This window comes from Leishmania braziliensis, chromosome 7, assembly GCF_000002845.2.
Source record: "Leishmania braziliensis MHOM/BR/75/M2904 complete genome, chromosome 7".
NCBI lineage: Eukaryota > Euglenozoa > Kinetoplastea > Trypanosomatida > Trypanosomatidae > Leishmania > Leishmania braziliensis.
In genome coordinates this window covers 527,904-545,278 of record NC_009299.2, presented here as the reverse complement: position 1 = coordinate 545,278, position 17,375 = coordinate 527,904, and the positions used below count along the sequence as shown (strand labels likewise).

The 17,375-nt window shown below is 59.1% G+C and overlaps 5 protein-coding genes and 1 pseudogene across 6 annotated transcripts; all 6 read right to left on the bottom strand.

The window, feature by feature from the left end:
• Positions 1-3,209: 3,209 nt before the first annotated feature.
• On the bottom strand, positions 3,210-3,740 carry LBRM_07_1220 (putative methionine-S-sulfoxide reductase; the record flags this gene model as incomplete). The annotated part of the gene is made up of 1 exon (XM_001562565.1): positions 3,210-3,740. One exon carries the CDS (start codon positions 3,738-3,740, stop codon positions 3,210-3,212), a length of 531 nt encoding a protein of 176 aa, XP_001562615.1.
• Positions 3,741-4,600: 860 nt separating this feature from the next.
• LBRM_07_1210 (conserved hypothetical protein) lies at positions 4,601-6,331 on the bottom strand (the record flags this gene model as incomplete). Its single annotated transcript, XM_001562564.1, has 1 exon — positions 4,601-6,331. The coding sequence occupies one exon, from the start codon at positions 6,329-6,331 to the stop codon at positions 4,601-4,603; it is 1,731 nt and encodes a 576-aa protein (XP_001562614.1).
• Positions 6,332-8,560: 2,229 nt separating this feature from the next.
• Positions 8,561-9,580, bottom strand: LBRM_07_1200 (putative proteasome regulatory non-ATP-ase subunit; the record flags this gene model as incomplete). The annotated part of the gene is made up of 1 exon (XM_001562563.1): positions 8,561-9,580. The coding sequence occupies one exon, from the start codon at positions 9,578-9,580 to the stop codon at positions 8,561-8,563; it is 1,020 nt and encodes a 339-aa protein (XP_001562613.1).
• A 1,811-nt stretch (positions 9,581-11,391) lies between these two features.
• Positions 11,392-12,480, bottom strand: LBRM_07_1190 (conserved hypothetical protein; the record flags this gene model as incomplete). The annotated part of the gene is made up of 1 exon (XM_001562562.1): positions 11,392-12,480. One exon carries the CDS (start codon positions 12,478-12,480, stop codon positions 11,392-11,394), a length of 1,089 nt encoding a protein of 362 aa, XP_001562612.1.
• Positions 12,481-13,622: 1,142 nt separating this feature from the next.
• Positions 13,623-14,982, bottom strand: LBRM_07_1180 (annotated as a pseudogene). The gene is given in 2 exon segments: positions 13,623-14,672; positions 14,674-14,982. Coding segments are annotated over 2 exon segments (1,359 nt in total).
• Positions 14,983-15,615: 633 nt separating this feature from the next.
• LBRM_07_1170 (conserved hypothetical protein) lies at positions 15,616-16,530 on the bottom strand (the record flags this gene model as incomplete). Its single annotated transcript, XM_001562561.1, has 1 exon — positions 15,616-16,530. The coding sequence occupies one exon, from the start codon at positions 16,528-16,530 to the stop codon at positions 15,616-15,618; it is 915 nt and encodes a 304-aa protein (XP_001562611.1).
• Between the last annotated feature and the right edge of the window lie 845 nt (positions 16,531-17,375).

Below are 17,375 nucleotides of genomic sequence, written 5' to 3'. Positions count from 1 at the left end.
CCGATCAGTTAAGGTAGGAGACTTGAAGCGCACTGATACACCACCTTTGCGAGCACAATCTACAGAGCACGGCGATTAGGATAGGACGCCCCATGGATCCAGCAGGGAGGAGGCAGGAGCGCAAAAGCGAGGGCAATACAGACAGAGAGCGAAGAGCGCTCACGCAACGGCAGAACACCAGAGTAGGACGCGGGCAGAGGGCGAAGAGGCAAAATGGGCAATGCGTGCACGAGCGAAAGAGGGAAGAAAACAAAGCGAATGTGGTGGAAAAATGGGGGGCTGCCCGTCTGGCTGTGATACACAACAAGAGGATACAAAGACGCAACGCAGAGAGGCAGAGACGAAGTCAGGAGACAGAGGAGGCGTAAAGGACGGGAGAGACGGGACATACTCACATACGCACGCACAGAGCACAGCTGAAGTGTGAGCGAGGGGTGCAATGAGGATAACGACCACTGAATGGCAAATCGCCAGTCCTCGCAACGTCAGTACACACAAGCACACGTGAACCACGACAACAGCCGCAGCGGAGAGGAAAAACGTCCAGGCCCCTCCCGTGCACGCCTTCCTGTGCAAACCCGTGAGAGCTCGTGTAGCAGCCTCAGTACCTCACTTCGACACGAGGAGGTGCACACTCAGCAAGAGGATAACCGATGTTGCACCGGCCCACGGGCACACATTGCGCTGCGCAGGAGCGCGTTCGTTCGCTACGCGTTCAGTTGCCTTTTTTCGCTCCCTCGGCGCGCCACAACCACCGCCGCTCACACAGCGCAAGTGAGGCGTGCGAGGCAATCAGGCGAAATACTTGGGAACACGTGGAGACTGAAAAGGTGCGAGATCTGCTCGTTTTGTTTTCCAGGAAAGATGGGCAGACGCGTTTGATTGCCCACCGCACAAGCGGAGATTCAAAAAATAAAGGCAGTGATGCGATACGCGCTATGTGCGAGCATCTGTGAAGCGTGGGTGGGTCTGTCTGTGTGCGTGTATGTGTGTGTGTAGAGAGAGAAGGGGAGAACGTTTGAACACGCGGTCGCTTCTGCGTCATATCTCACTCTGAAGCGGTGTGTCTGTGTGTAAGATGCTGTTTAGCCTCGACTGGGTGTACTTCAATCTGAACAACGCTGCCACGACGGCTGTTTAACGAGTGCGACAAGTTGACCAATGGCAAGAGCTAAGGGGGTACGAAGAGGTGTGTGAGCATGACAAGCCATTCAGCGTGGCAATGGAAGTGCACAACGCGCTGAAGAGTCGCACATAAGCACGAGGCCACGTGAGTGGCAAGAAGGAACGCAAATGTTCACCAGCAGAGGGCAGGAAAAGCAGGAGGAGGGCGCAGCATGAAGGGGGCAGAGAGCAAAGAGAGACTGCGGGACAACGGTGAGTGTAGCGGAGAATGCGGGACAAAGACGTACACTCTTCCGCAGTTGAAGAAATGGACAGCATCCTTCAGACAGTCCACTCTGCTTGGCTCTATGAGACACACTATTCACTCTATTTCTGTCTGCCTTCGACGTGCGTGCTGCAGTCGCAGACCAGGCACACTGTAGTCTCCGTGTGTGAGTTCCGCAGATGAACAAAAGCGGGGAGCTTCTTTTCTTGTTTGTTATGGCTTTGCAGGTGTGAGCTCTGATGTGATGCTCGCCTCTCGCAGCAGCTCGGGTTACTCCCACTAGGAAGAGAAGAGCGCAAGTCTGGCCCCCTCAATTTCTCCCCGTCCCCAACGCCTCGGTCCACTTCTGACTCCGCACCTACCATGACTGCCTCTCCATGCGAGCACCTATACGCACAATGGTCACGTGCAGTGAAAAGGGAGACTCGGAAAGCAGAAGAGGAAGAGGGTGGGGATAGAGACGTAGACAAGTGTGGCTCACCGCCAACCCTCACGCTAGGAAGAAAGCACATGAAGCAAGAAACATCAGCGGCCCACCCGCGCCAACATAAAGACACCCGACGATGGGAAACAAGACACGATTTAAACACGAAGAGCTCTCGAAACGCCGACGTACACTCCTAACACGACACCACGCGTTCGTGAAAGAATTGCATGTGAGCGCTGTCTCAGCGCAGGGGTGGGGGGCGGAGGCGCGCGTGACAGGGAAAAAGAGAACAGCGCGTGCATATTAGGCACAAGCAAAGCGACGTGGTGTTTTTAAGCGTGTCACCTCGCCGCCATACAGCAGCACGCGAGCCCATCCGCCACCCGGCACACCCACCCACCACCACCAGCGCCACCGGCCTGCCACAGGTGCCGTGCACGTGGCGCAAAGCAGGCGTAGACACCCACCCTACAGCAGTGCGCGCACCCGGTCATCTCAGCACGGCCCTCGGCCTCGGACTCCACCCAGCCACCCGCTCCGCTGGTCGCCACGCGGCGCACCCCTCGGGAGGTGAGACACACCCAGTCTCGCCACGCCACTGGGCGGCGAGGGCCGGGGGAGACGCGTACGCCCCACCCCACCCCCTGGCACGCTGCTCATCATAATATGGGTGGCACACACCTGCTCACTGTCGCAGGTCGCTCCGACGCAGCGCCATCCAGGCCCTCACCGCCGACGTCAGCAGCGAGACACCGCTCGGACCTCCCCCACACCGCAGGCGCTGGGCCTCGTCAGCACCAGAAGTGGTTTGGCGCTGACAGGAATGGCGGGGGCTGCCTGGCTTCCCCACACCGAGTGGGGGGTGGGGGGTGCTGAGCCCTGAGACACCACGCGCTGAGGTGTGCCCCGTCATGGGAGGAAACAAACAGTGGAGTAGAAGCATAGAAGAGACAAGAACAAAAATACAGAACGATTTAGCATGGGAGCAGCAAGCGCACAGAGAAAAGTAAGCACCACCTTACGCCTGTGCGCAATCGCTCCTCATGCGGGCACTCACGCGAGCGCCGCTAAATATGCAGGACGCGGCACACGCCTTGACGATGCAGCGAGCGCTCAAATAGGAAAGAAGGGGAGCGAATAAGGAGAGAAACGAGAAGGAAAGCGCACACAAGCAAACACAACAGAAGAGCAACCCAAACCAACGGCACTGGCATCGTGAGATGTTGTAGGACGCAAATTAGACGGAATGCGGCGCCAGTGTGACTCGCATCTGCCCATACACTTTGCTACGGGAGAGGCGGAGCTGAACTACTGCGCGCTTCAGAGGGAGTCGGGGAGAGCGAAAAAATCGCGTTCAACCCACACATGTATGCACGAACAGCCGAGAGAGCCTTAGAAATAGATGCGGTGCGCGCAGTAGCCATTCGGGTGCTTCTCGATGTAGTTTTGATGTGCCTCGTGCGCCGGGTAGAAAATACCCGCTTTTTCGAGGGTTGTTACGCAGGGTCCCCCGCCAAAGGCCTTGGTGAAGGCGGCGTGAAGCTTCTCATCGCTACCGTTCAATCTGGCGATGTAGTTCTCCGCTGCGGTCTTTTGCTCATCGTTGTAGTAGAAGATGGCACTACGGTAGTTAGTGCCGACGTCGCCCCCCTGCCGGTTCAGCGTCGTTGAGTTGTGCATGCGGAAGAAGAAGGAGAGCAGATCCTCGAACGACACTTTATCGGGGTCGTACACCAAGTCGAGCACCTCGGCGTGGCCGGTGTTGCCCTTCGTGACGTCAGAGTAGCCCAACCCTTCCCTCTCAACGCCGCCCATGAAGCCGACCTTGTGAGAAACGATCCCATCCTTGAATTTCTTTGTAAACAAGTGCTCTGTGCCCCAGTAGCAGCCGGCGGCGAAGGTGGCTCGAGCAGTCGTGGGCATGGCTGCGTGCCGTTGCAGTCACTCAGCAGTGGTCAATGACAAGTGGAGTGGATGGGAGTGACGGCAAGCACGCACGTTATACGCTGGCGGGCGTGTGCAAGCGGAGGAGCAACACACGAATCGCAGGGAAGAAGACAAAGGCGTCCAGAGAGATCGGGCGATGGAGGAGAAGGCGAACAACTGAGGTGCGTAGCGGTGGGCTGCTCACTGTGCGGGGTGCAGAGGCGTGTGGAGGTGCTTGCTATTCTGTTGTACGCCCGTGCAAGTGGCATGTGGAGAGCAGAAGAAGGAGGGTGGAGATGAACAAGAGGTGCGAAGAGGCGTGTCACATCTGAAAAAGCGAGCGGTAGAGGCGCACCTACACAAAGGCCCAAACACGCACATCGAAACGATACCGCAGCCTCTAGCGAAGATCAACGGGGCGCCAGAGACGGCCCAGTCAAGTTCATCCCCATCGTAAAGGTCGCTCAATGTCTACCCCGCATCCACCTCCGCCCACTCACCGGCTAATCCGTGTACGCAGGAGAGGGGAGACAAAGTGGGGAGAGAGACGTACTGCGCTGTCCTCGGCAGCTAACAAAGGAATGCGTCGCATCGCTTTCAAAGAAGCCCACGCGCCTAAGTACGACACGCAGAGCTCAGAGGGAGGCGACGAGCGTGAAGACGCTCAACACACACGACGGTCTCAAACAGCAACATTGCGGAAGGAGACGGCACCAATGCTGGGGCTTTTAGCCCCGCATACACCTCTATCAAGCAGCTTTCGGACGCACGCAAGAAACGTACGCACACCTACCTCTAAGCGGTCATGGCGTCGGCAGTCTTTTGATTATTGACTGCTCTCCAACCGTGAAAGGGAACTACCGTCGTCGTCGCCGCAGCACACTGATGAGGGTCTGTCCAACTCCAGCAGCAGCGACGGCTACGATAGCGACAAACGTCACCCGGCGAAGAATGCGCACGTAGGTGAGAGGAGGTTGACCAACCGCGAGCGCCGGGTCCGAGGCTACGGCGTACATGTACTCATTCAGTGACGCGGCTTCGCTCTGATCTGGCTGCTCACTGCTGGTGACGACCGGCGGCCACAATAACTGATGGGCAAGGCAGAAATCCTTTAAACGCTGGCCCGCCCTCGCTTCTTTGCCGACCGCCACAGGCTGCGCAACATCTGCCTTGGTCATCACGACGACGAACGGCAGCCGCTCGCACGCATCGGTCGCGCTGACCTGCTTGTAGAGCGACATCGCGTACGTCCCGCTGCCATCGATATCAGTGCCGTCGTAGCAAAGCAAAACAACGTCTATCGTCTTGGAGAGCTCCGAGTTGGATAGCAGCCGCGCGCAGGCGTCGGCCGACGTCGTCGAGTAGACCACCGTCTGTGCCTCCTCCGCCTGTTCGCGGCCCTTAGCGGCAAAGAAGGTGGTGGTCCGCACGTATGTATCTCCCGTACGGTCCGACTTTTGGAAGCCGTCCGGGCCTTCAGTCGTTAGGGCATGCATGAGACTGCGCCGACCACTGTGCGCCGACCCGGCCACGAGTACGTGAATCGTGTTCGGCACAGTTTCGTGAAGGGGCCGGTAGGCGCGGGCGGTGCGGCGCGTGAAGAGGTAGCTGATCTCACCCTTGTACCCCCAGTACCGGGCGTAGCGAATCACCTCGTCGCGCCGAATCAGTGCCATGTACTTCCAGTACTCCACGAACTTGACCATCGGAATGTGCTCCTTTAAGAATCCCTCGACAGCGTCCCAGGGGCACCCAGGCGTGATGCTCCACACGTCCTCCATGTCAGCAAACCGCTTCAGTCTATACAAGTTGGTAAAGAACTGAATCGCATGGGAGGAAAGATACGTGTTTGTCTCCCGATCCACCCGGATGGAGTGCAGGTCGTACCACGAGTAGGGCAGCCCGTCGGGGTGGATGCCGGTAGCATGCAGCGTCGCCCACGCTTCGAGGGTCTTGCCTTTCCGAAGCCATTCGACGTGGAGGGCCAGAAACTGCGCCTGATCCGCCAGCTTCTCCACCGCAACGGTGCCGCCCCACTCGGACAAGAAAAGGCCCATGTCCTCCTCAGCGCTGTAGGCTGCTGACTCCACCTGCTTGCGCCACCCAATGAGCTCCGGCAACCGCAGCACTCCATCAGTGTCGCGGTCGAAGAGCCAAAAAGCACGCTCGAACGCGGCCTTGCCAACCGGCGTGAAGCAACCAAGCGCGGCATCGAAGATGATATGCGGTGGGGCGAGGCCGATGGTCAGCACCTTCGCCTTGAGCTCCTCCAGGGTACATATACCATAGAAGAAGGCGCTGTCTCGCAACTCCTCCACACAGCCGGCCGTCGCGTCCGGCAGCGCCAGAACTGCGCGATCACTGTAGCTCGATTTGCTCGCCGGTACTCGGCAGCCCTTGCACAGCACGATAACGTGACAGAGCAGCAGCAGCCGCTTGTCCACCTTGTCTACGCTCAGCGCTGAGGTGCACGAGAACTGGTAGGACGTGTTCCAGGCGCGGTGTGTATGCACCGCCGTGCCCTGCAGCGCGCCCTCCACCTTAAAAGCGTCCGTACCGACTAAGATGACGTGGATAGAGGAGCTCATGGGTGGCGGCACGTACGTGGATGTGACACAGACGTATGAACTGTTCCGGCACTCGCTAGTGTGAGACCAAAAAGAGGTGGGGAAGCGGAGAAGGTGACTACTACGTAGGGGAATTCCATACGACTCGCTAACTTGGCAGGCGCCATGTGTCACACCCGTGCTGGAAGACATCACTAGGTGGAGAAGGGGGCGCCAACGTCTGCATCCCAGTCCTTACAGGGATCGCTGTTCATCCTCTCGATGACTTCTATGGAAGTTGAAGGTACGTGCCTCTGTCTTCATCTTGTCTCGCACGGCAGCTGAGAGGATTGCAAGTGGTTGAGGTGAGAGGAGAAGGGGACTCACTTGAACTCGCAGACAAGGCACTTAAACCAGTTCAGCCCCTCTGCAGTATATAGGGAAGGAGGGGGGGGCCACCACCCACGTGCACATACCTTTGCATCGCCGTCGTACGCCACCTGAAACAACTGACAGGCCCGCACCACAAGAGGACCAGACACACAGGCACGACAATAGGCAGAAGAAACTATACGTTGAGTCCGCCGTGTCCCTTCGCCGCCATACAGCAGCACGCGAGCCCATCCGCCACCCGGCACACCCACCCACCACCACCAGCGCCACCGGCCTGCCACAGGTGCCGTGCACGTGGCGCAAAGCAGGCGTAGACACCCACCCTACAGCAGTGCGCGCACCCGGTCATCTCAGCACGGCCCTCGGCCTCGGACTCCACCCAGCCACCCGCTCCGCTGGTCGCCACGCGGCGCACCCCTCGGGAGGTGAGACACACCCAGTCTCGCCACGCCACTGGGCGGCGAGGGCCGGGGGAGACGCGTACGCCCCACCCCACCCCCTGGCACGCTGCCCATCATAATATGGGTGGCACACACCTGCTCACTGTCGCAGGTCGCTCCGACGCAGCGCCATCCAGGCCCTCACCGTCGACGTCAGCAGCGAGACACCGCTCGGACCTCCCCCACACCGCAGGCGCTGGGCCGCGTCAGCATCACGTCGAGGGGTCCCTCTGCCACCAGGCTTTGACTAGAGTGTGGGCAAAGAGGCACGGAAGGAGAGGGGAGGAGGAAATGTCTGTGCGAGTCTCCTCCTCAACTTCAGACACAGAAATGTCCCTTCATGAGAAACAACCCCGAACGCAGCAGAGTTTCTTCCGCTTGTGCCTCACTGGGGCGGGGTGGATCCAACGTGTTCGCTGTGGTAGCGAAGGATAACAGCGAGATTTGTCAGCGCCCACCGCTCTTCCGGCACATCTCTACCCTCACCGTCGTGGAACACACTGTAGCAGAGTTCTCTCGCTCATTCTGCTTCACTCCACTGTCGGTGTTGCTCCTCGAGAGGAGGTGGGGCCATTCCTCGCAGCAGCATCTCGTAGGCTTCTCTACACAGACGACCTCAACTGTGTAACGCTCTAAAGCAGCTGCGCTATTCCATGTCTCTAGGAAAGTGCGTTGATGATACGCGCACGCAAATGTGGATAGCAGGCGTGCTGCAGTGCGCGCAGACCCCTCATGCGCAGCCGCACAGTTGTCTGCGTTCTCGTGTGTGTTGGCGAGCAGCACCGCTCGTGGAAAAGGACAGAGCGCACCAGCAAACAGAAGAGGGATGGAAATGTGGAGCACATGGGAGCAGGACGATGCGTGCAAAGGGTGGATGTCACGATTTCCACGCTGCGACCTTCATCTGCTTTCATAGGAGGAACTACGATTTCAGAACGCCCGTACGTCCCACTCCAGCCATCGCCCTTCTCCGCGCGCTGACAGACCCGGCGTTCTTGAGGCTGCGCATGACGGCATCGCAGGGAGGGAGATGCGTGATGCTCAGGAAATGCCCCTCCCGCTACCTCTTTGGTCGGTGCCCCTGTGCCGATGAAGCGCATCCCACAGTCACATCTGTTGCTCCTGGCACTGACGCCCACCTCCCGCTGCAGTGAGGATACGCAGAGAAAGAGATCCGGGAACACCCGTACAGAATCCACAGCGCGAAGTGAGGGCGCACACGGGGAATTTCGTTTTGCTTGCAGCATCAACAACAACGCACTCCCTCCCCCTATTCATGGCTTTGCTCGGCGCTCCTGCCCATCGGCAGCATCGTAAAACAACCGGAATAGTAAAAATCGCACCACAAACGCACGGGTGCACACATCACAGATGGCGAGAGAAGCCGATAGAGCTTGAGAACAGCTTGCTGGAGGTAAAGGACACCATCGAGCCCACCTCACGAGTGCTTCTCTTCGTCTTCCTCCAAAGCGTCCTGGACGCTTTTCGCAAAGTCATCCTCCTTCTCCTCCTCGTCCTTGTGCGCTTCGGAGGTGCTGGGCGGCTGCGGCGACGCTGTGTCCGACGAACCCTGCGTGGCCTCCTGCAGCGAGAGGGCGATGGCCCGCCGCATCATCTCCTCCTCCGACATGCCCTCGTAGTCCTGCTCATCCTCGTCCGCCGCCGGCACGGGTGCTGGGGCTGCCGGAGCAGCGGGAATGTCAACGTCACCGGAGGTCGGTGCACTTTCGTGAGCCGCAGATGAGGCAGCCGCAGCAGCCGCAGCCTGGCGCTGCATCTCGTCCTCCATGGAGAGACGGAGAGCCATGGCTAGCTCCGGATCCATGTTGGGGTCCACACCAAAGCCGCTCATAACGGCGTCACCGCCCTCCGCTCTCTCGGGAAGGTCCTCGCCGAGGAGAATGGCGTTGCTCATCAGCTTGTCAGTCAGGTTCTCGCGCGCGGCCACCGCCAGGAAGCGTGAGTTCTCCTTCTTGCAGACCTTCCTCACAAAGGCCTGCAGCAACTCCACGTTCGCCTCCACGCCGAAGGCCACCACATCCACAGCGACGTCATCCTTGCGTAGTTTTTTCGCCAGCGCATCCAGCGCCGCCTCTGTCTCTCTAATTGGGCTGCCAACGAAGGCAACAATGCGCTTCTCGGCACGGGAGTTGGTGCGGTGACTGAGTGCCAACGACGCGATCTGCAGGCCAGAGCTGAAGTTGCAGCTCTTACCATTGACGGGAATACTACCGATGGAAGTCATGATAGCGTCCACGTTGTTCGTGAGAGTTTCGTACACTGTACATGCGTTACCTCCGGTAGTAAGGAAGCCAAGCGTGTTTTCTGCGTTCGCTTGCAGTTTCGCATTCGCCAGCAGGCAGGCAGCGTCCTGTTCCGCCATCATGCGAGTAGGGTACTGATCCCCATTGCGCATGTACTCCGTGGAGTCCAGGCACAGGAAGCACGCCTCGACCATCTCCTCTGTTGTTTGATGCTACTCCGATCGAGGGAAATGAAGCGCAAGACAAGCTCCGTGTGCGCGCGTGTTTTTCGATGAAGTACTTCGGTGCAGTGTAGAAGGTGGACTCTGATGGTTGCGTAGGTAGGCGTATGATAGAGCGGCACGAGGACAGCACGCGCAGGTGAGTGGGCAGGCGGAGGAGAACGAGGAAAGGCAGACACGAGGAGTGGAAGGGTAATCGTATTCCTCGGCCGCATGTGTTTGAGCGCCGTTCCAACGGTTGAAAAAGGGAGCGAGTGGTGCGCCGATTACCAGCAATGCCAGCATAAAATGGAGGGAGGGGGAGGGAAGAGATGCGGAATGCAAGTAAGACGACGGCATCGCATACTGTGGATGCGCAAGCGCAACTCAAACTACGCCGAACTATTCGTGATCAACAACCTCCGATGGTACGGGGGGTGAAAGAAGAGGACGACAGAAACAACCAGTCCTTCCGACCACCCTCTCCCAACAATCACCGGCACGCAGAGCACGATGGAAGTGGTGGGATGCACCAAGTCACTTGAGCTTCTAGGTTACCCTCATCTCTCTTCCGCAAGCGCACGAGCACTCGCCTGAAGCTCTTCTTTTTCCTCCAGTGAACCGCCTCCGTGGCAATCGCTACACACCACCACTCACGCTTTTTCCCTTCACCCACCACCGATAGACCTGAAGAGCCACACAGAAGGCAACAACAAGTCAGATTTTGAGTCCGCCGTGTCCCCTCGCCGCCATACAGCAGCACGCGAGCCCATCCGCCACCCGGCACACCCACCCACCACCACCAGCGCCACCGGCCTGCCACAGGTGCCGTGCACGTGGCGCAAAGCAGGCGTAGACACCCACCCTACAGCAGTGCGCGCACCCGGTCATCTCAGCACGGCCCTCGGCCTCGGACTCCACCCAGCCACCCGCTCCGCTGGTCGCCACGCGGCGCACCCCTCGGGAGGTGAGACACACCCAGTCTCGCCACGCCACTGGGCGGCGAGGGCCGGGGGAGACGCGTACGCCCCACCCCACCCCCTGGCACGCTGCCCATCATAATATGGGTGGCACACACCTGCTCACTGTCGCAGGTCGCTCCGACGCAGCGCCATCCAGGCCCTCACCGCCGACGTCAGCAGCGAGACACCGCTCGGACCTCCCCCACACCGCAGGCGCTGGGCCTCGTCCGCACCAGAAGTGGCTTAGCACTGACAGGAATGGCGGGGGCTGCCTGGCTTCCCCACACCGAGTGGGGGTGGGGGGTGCTGAGCCCTGAGACACCACGCGCTGAGGTGTGCGCTCTCATCACGGAACGAGGAGTCAGGCACAAACGAAAAGAGAGGAGGAAGGGGAGCGAGGGAGAGGCAGAGAACGAGTGAGCCATGCGCGCTGACGCGGTACGCGGAAAGGGAAACGGGAGCGGCAGTAAACGTGGGTGGAAACTTCACAGAGCAGCACGCGATGCGAAGCCAACCAGTCGGTGTCGTCAGACTCCCTCTGTGTTCTCCGATTGTCCCACTTTTTCGCTTTGTAGCAGGACCTTCTCCACCGCTGTCGACAACTTCACCTCACACATCTACACACACACGCTGCCGACTGTAGTTGTCCTAATTGTGGGCACCACCCGCGTGTGCACGCAAGAATCACAACCACGGTATGGCCAGTGAACGTGACCTATGCCTGTATTGGCCTCGCACCTTGCATGCGCTTGCTGCCGTATCGCACATGTGCGGCGACGCGATTTATCTCCTGCTTCATCCACAATCTCTGCCAAACGCCGTGCTCTTGCTCTCGCGCCTCCACTACTTCAACTCATGAACTGCTGTGAGCGCCTCTGCTAGCAAGAGGTGATAGCTCTGCAGCGCGTCCTCGGCCTGCCGGTGCACAAGGAAAGTGATTGCCGAGTCACGCCACAGGTTGATCTGCTGAATGGCCTTCTTCACTTCACTATCTGACCGCACGGCGGCCAGGAAGTCATCCTTCCGGGAAGACGAAGAGAGAAACAAGGCGCCTCTTCTTGGCGTAGAAGCTGCTAGATGATCGTCCAGTTCCTTTGTGTAGTCCAGCGCAGCGCGAATGTCCTCCTCGGTATGAAGCTGCCGCTGGGCACGGCGAAGCATCCGCTCCAAGTCGTCTTGGCGCCTCGCAAGGTGGCGCTGACCTCTGCTTAACGTGTCGGCTCGCGTCATACCAACGATCTTACGGATGCTGTCTGATAAGATGCCGGGCGTGGCAGCCGGGGGCTCTTGCAGTACCGCCGCGTATCGCATAGCGACCGTCCCCACGGCATGGTCGAGCTCTTCCATACAGAATGTGAAGGTGGCACTGGCATCAGCGATCGAACTCGGGTGCGGCGGTGCCGGGGCTGCCACAATGCTCGTGCATACAGCCTGTACAAGTGGCTCCGCAGCGAACATCTCCTGCACCGTTGCGGCCACTCGCTCAATGCCCACAGTCCTGCTGTGCTCCAGCATAAGTGCCAGGTTGTGCATCTTGGAGCACGCAACGTCAAACCCCGCGAACTTCGGCATCTCCTCCAACATGTAGCGATAGTGGTTCGAGAGGCCCTTCAATGCCCCGATTGCTTCGGGCAGGGCGGCCAGGTAGGCATGCAGGTCCTTGTTCACCTGCGCATAACGCTCCAGTCGATCCCTCCACAATGTGTCCACTGTCTCCGCCGTCGCCTTCGCCTCCGCCTCCTTGGCGGCCAGGCGCTCATCACGGGTGAGACGCTCCTCGTTGAAGGTGCGCATTTGAGTCATGAGCTTCGCGTACTCCTCGTTCAGCTCGGCACGGCGCAGCTCGACGCGGCGCCATCGCGTTCCTCCTACGACGCCGACCACAGATAAGACACTGACAGCACCAAGCGCCGCTACCTGCCTGAGAGACATACTGCACATGAGACCTTGTAGGTGTGAAGGCGCACACGGATGTGAGGTGGTGTGAATGCGGTAAGCACAGTGGCAGTGATAGGAAGAATGGGGAGTGGGGCAACATCCCCAGAAGACCTCGAAAGAGAGTCATACACACGTGGAGTAGAGCGATGGGGATGAGTGACAGTGAAGTGGGGGAGTGCGAGCTCGAGTCATCCTTTTCCGAGAGGGTGCGGCAACCGCCTTCACCATTAAGCCAAGAAGCAGTTGGCACTCGACGCATACGATGGGGAGCACGAAGGAGAGAGTGAACGCACGTCGGCTTCTGACTTGGTGACTCCACCAGCCGCTCTTGGGCACGCTACGGGGAGCTGGGGTACTGTGGGAGAATCAGCACTGGAGGCGAGAGTGATGGAAAGGAACTGGTATTGGACAACGCGGCATCGGGCCCACTACACACCACAGCACCTGCACTCATCCCTCTCCGCGCCAGCCTCTGAGCACTTATCTGCTCTTCTCCCATTTCCTCGAAAAAACATTTTTCCCATGCGCTTTACATTTTCTTCCCCCACAACTTACAACGGAGCGCGCGATATCGCTGAGAGAGACGCTACATGCTCCCCCCCCCCGGCACTCGCACGGTCAGAGGGGCCTACATATGACGAGAGAGAGACAGTTGTGAGGGAGAGGAAAGGAACGAATGGGAGGCGGACAGTGCCACGCCCACCGCGTCGACTTCACAGACGCACAGTGCTGCATCACCCCTCCCCTCCGCCTCCTCTGCCTCTCCCTCCCTCCGAGTAACGCCTTCGCTGAGGGGGAAATCCGCTACATTAAACACACGCACGAGATCGTACACAACACCGACTCGTGCAAAAGAGAAAAACAGGCGAAGATGCACCCCATCATCACTGCCATCCCCGCCCGGGCACCCTCCTCCCTTCCAGACATACCCACTGCTGACGCACGCACAAATATGCCCAGTGTCCTGCAGACATGCCGCCCTTCCGAAGCGAGGCACCCTGAAGGGGGAGGAGGGGGATGCGTAGAGGAGGACCTGTGGACACGCGGAGCGCGAGGCGGGGAGGCGGCGGCGGGGTGCAATATGGCACGTGGAAAACACTGCCGAGGAAGAGAAATGGGCAACAGACGCACACGGGTCACACACAAACAGCAGAGTCTGAAAAGGATGCCAACATGACGACTTCACTTGACAGGCGTGCACTCCTCCCGTGTCGTAGTTGCACACGGTGTGCGGCACTACTCATCCCTCTCCCCCACTCCAGCGACGCGCTGCCCACGGCCGCCCCTGAAGAGTTTCTTCTCTGCTTCTTTTCAGCTTCTACCCAATTACCGCACACACACACATGTCCGCTACTCTACGAGAAGAGCATGAGGAAGGCGAGCATCAGAGCGAACAGGCCAATGGCCTCCGTCAGGGCGAAGCCGAGAATGGCGTAGTTGAAGAGCATTTTGGTCAAGTTGGGCTGGCGAGCGCAGGACATCAGCAGGGAGCCAAAGATGGTACCGATACCCATGCCGACACCAGCAAGGGCGATGGCGGCAAGACCAGTGCCAACGTAGTGCAGCCCCTGGACGGAGATGGCGACAGTGGAAGCCTTGCGAGGAGTGACCACGAGCACGCTCGACGCGGCGGCCGTGCGGCGGGCGACAGGCTGAGCAATGACACGGCGCATCATTTTGCTTCCAGAAAGGACTGTAAAGTAATTAGAGAGTGAAAAGAGGAGCCGATCTCGGACCGAAGTGCGTTAAGACGTTGACGGGGTGGGGCGTTCGCGTGCGGAGAGGTCAGTGACTAGACGCGTGTACGAGTGTGTGGAGTTACAATCAACCAGGAGAAGGGTGAATAGATAGATGAAGGAGAGGGGACCAGGACACAATGAACAGCCCAGCAGCAGCAGCAGCAGCGCTGCAATGCACCTGCCCAAGAGAAGAAACCTTCTACTCGCTAGAAGAGAGGTGGCGAGACAGGGAATCCCTTGTAAGTGAACTAGTGGGTGCCCGTCGAGTTCTTTGTTCTCCACCTCCTTCCTATTGAGCGGGATACTCCCTGGAGAGTTCGCCGACACACATGCCAGCACAACGGTAGCGCACACCGGGGCCTCCCCAGTGGGTCTTTGCTCGATTAACAAGTCAGATACACAAACATGTCGCGCTTCTTTTAGGTAGCCGCACACGGGGTGCCACCTACGACTCCGAGTGCGTGAAGGGCTTCGTCTTAGCGCTGAGCTTCGGTGCCATGCGCACAACTGACGTGCCCGTACTTGTGGGTCGCAGCTGCTGCTCCTGGCTAGGTGCGCTGCTGCTCGCCTGCGCCTTTGCCTTCAGCTCCCCTGCGATGGCCTGCGCCCGGTGCTTGAGGAGGCGCTTTGCTTCCACGGACTCCTTTACAGTGGTGGTGTGCGGCTTGGCACCCTGCGCACGGAGTTTCGCCTCGAGACGGCCCTGATTGACCCGTGCTTTGTTGCCGCCTCGCGTGATTTTTGCGGAGTGGCCCATGGCTGCAGTGAGGCTGAAGGGGGGGGGGGGGGTAATGTGGGAGCCTTCACAGCGGTAAAACTTCTGCAGAGGGAGATGAAAGCCGTATGGCGAGCAGATGTTGCCCCGCTAGTTGAAAAGGGAGGTGGAAGAGAGGTGCAGAGAGAGAGAGGGGTGCAGTATCGCCCTCGTCAGAGGGGTGGGAGAATGGCTGGTGAACGGCGAGGGAAAACCTGAGATTACCCCCCCCCCCACCGCTGGTGGCAGCCGCGTGCGCGTAGAGCGAAGTGAAAAGGAGAAGGAAGGACTGTAGCAGAGGCTACGTCATATGTCCACTGAGCAGCACAGCTTGACACGGTGCATCAACGGTCTTTTCCATTTCGCAAGTCTGACGACGCACTGATGCAGCAGAGAAAGAGCGAAGCATTCTTGGAAGGTAGAGGTAGATGGGGAGTAGAGGAAGTGCACTCTTCACTTGCAGAGGAACAGATGACTCACCTCCGCCTCTACGACTCACAGTCGTGCAGCCAAAGACGACCGAGACAGTCCTCCGCTTTGCCTCCGGTGAAGCACACAACAGACGAGAGTGGTGCGTGATTCTGTACAAGTGAATGGGTGAAGCGAGCGAGAGAGACAGAGATAAGTATATCATCATTATGACTCGGTTATCTCGCCGCGGCGCAGCGAGCGTTTGATATCGCGGTCTAGCTGTTGCGCATGAATGCGTACCTCGCGCGCGTACTCCTGCCAGGCCGCCTTCTCTTGAAAATTCTTCTTGTCCGTATAACTGGACTTGGTGCGACTCTGCCGGAAGTTCTCAATCGTCTCACCTTCCTCGGTGAGAATCTCTGTCAGATGCGCCTCCCACGCCTTCATCGACTGGGCCACGAGCCCCAAAGACGCGGAGGGACTGTCGGAGGATGTCTTTGAACGCTTCTGCAAGGCACCAGTGGCCGGTTCGCCATCGGCGCCGCGCCGCGATTCTCCCGCATCGTCATGCGCTGGCGCCGGCCGCTTGCGCAGGATGGGTGGCGTGTCCTCCAGCCAGCGCCGCATTGCCGGGGCCTCGAGCAGGGAAGTAGCGGCAGCATCACCAGCGCTATCGACGGCCTTCACGGGCATTCGATAGCTGAAATAAAAGAGTGGGTTTGCATTCGAGAGGACCGTGTCAAGGCGGCCCGCCAGCCCTGATATCGAGGTGGACTGCACGTCACGCAGTAGCCGCTGAAAACACGCACCGTTCGTCAGCGTGTACAGCCAAACGGTGTCATCCTCGGACAGCGCAGCGCGGGTGCAAAAGAAAGCGCTGCGGGGAATCGGCTCGAGCTGGCCGAGATGACGCTGCGAGATCAGCCGTCGCAGTCGCTGCTCCCGCTGTAATCGCAGCTTGGTGACCTCGACCGCTTCAACAGCGTGTCCACCAGAGAGGCTCTTGAGAGCTGCGTTGCGCTCCAGCGCATCTTGGACGTCGTTGTCGTCGGAAAACGATGTAGTGCTGGCGCTGGAGGAGGCGGCGTGAAAGGAAGCCTCCGAGGACAAGGCCGCGTCGTCCGACACAAACATCGCCATGGAAAATCTTTCCTGCCGTTGGCGTCGAAACCGCCCCCCCCCCTGCGTGTACGTATGAGACTGGAGAGTAGACAAAACTGCAGAAGCGAAGAGATGCAGAGAGACGAGGGAAGGTAGAGCGGAGAGCGCACCGTTACGCAAAGGGTCTCCCGGCACACAGTGGAGTGGCCCGGAGATTGAGAAGCTGGTGGGGAGGCTTCTTGGCTCACGTGGTGAGTGAAAACTGCTTCGCAGGCTCTTCCGATTCTTTTATCGGGCCAGTCATCCTTCCGTGAGCATGTGAAAGAGCTATGCTGAGAGCCAACCTAGCGTGGCAAACAGCGGTCAACGCGGGTGAGAGGCTCGGAGGAGAAGACACATACACCACCCTCCTATAGGGGCATCACTGCGTACCGTCTGCAAGTGCCCACATGGGGGGAGGGGGAGGGTGCGCAATCACAGGCGCAAACGCACGTAAGAAGGGCTATACACTGCGCCACATGCCAGGGCAGTTCGACTACCTCCCTCGGCTCTCCAGTCCGCTTCCATGCCCACCACTCTTTCCCTTCGATCCGCATTCCTTAGATTGACACATGAACCCTCCTCTCATTCTCTCCGTTCATCATGTTCCCTTCAGCTTTGATGAGCTCTCCTGGGGGGGGGGGGGGGTGAGATGACTAGCGCGACGACATGACTGGTGAATCACCGAGGGTGCTTCCTTCCTCTCACACTTTGCTGCAGGCCCGTTCAAGTGTATGCCTTACCGTACTGAGAATCCCTCAGCGGTGCTGAGGTCAGCCGTGAGCACTGCAGCAACAACGAGAGAAGGTTGAGCAAGAGAGAGGTCAATGAGAAGTCACACAGAG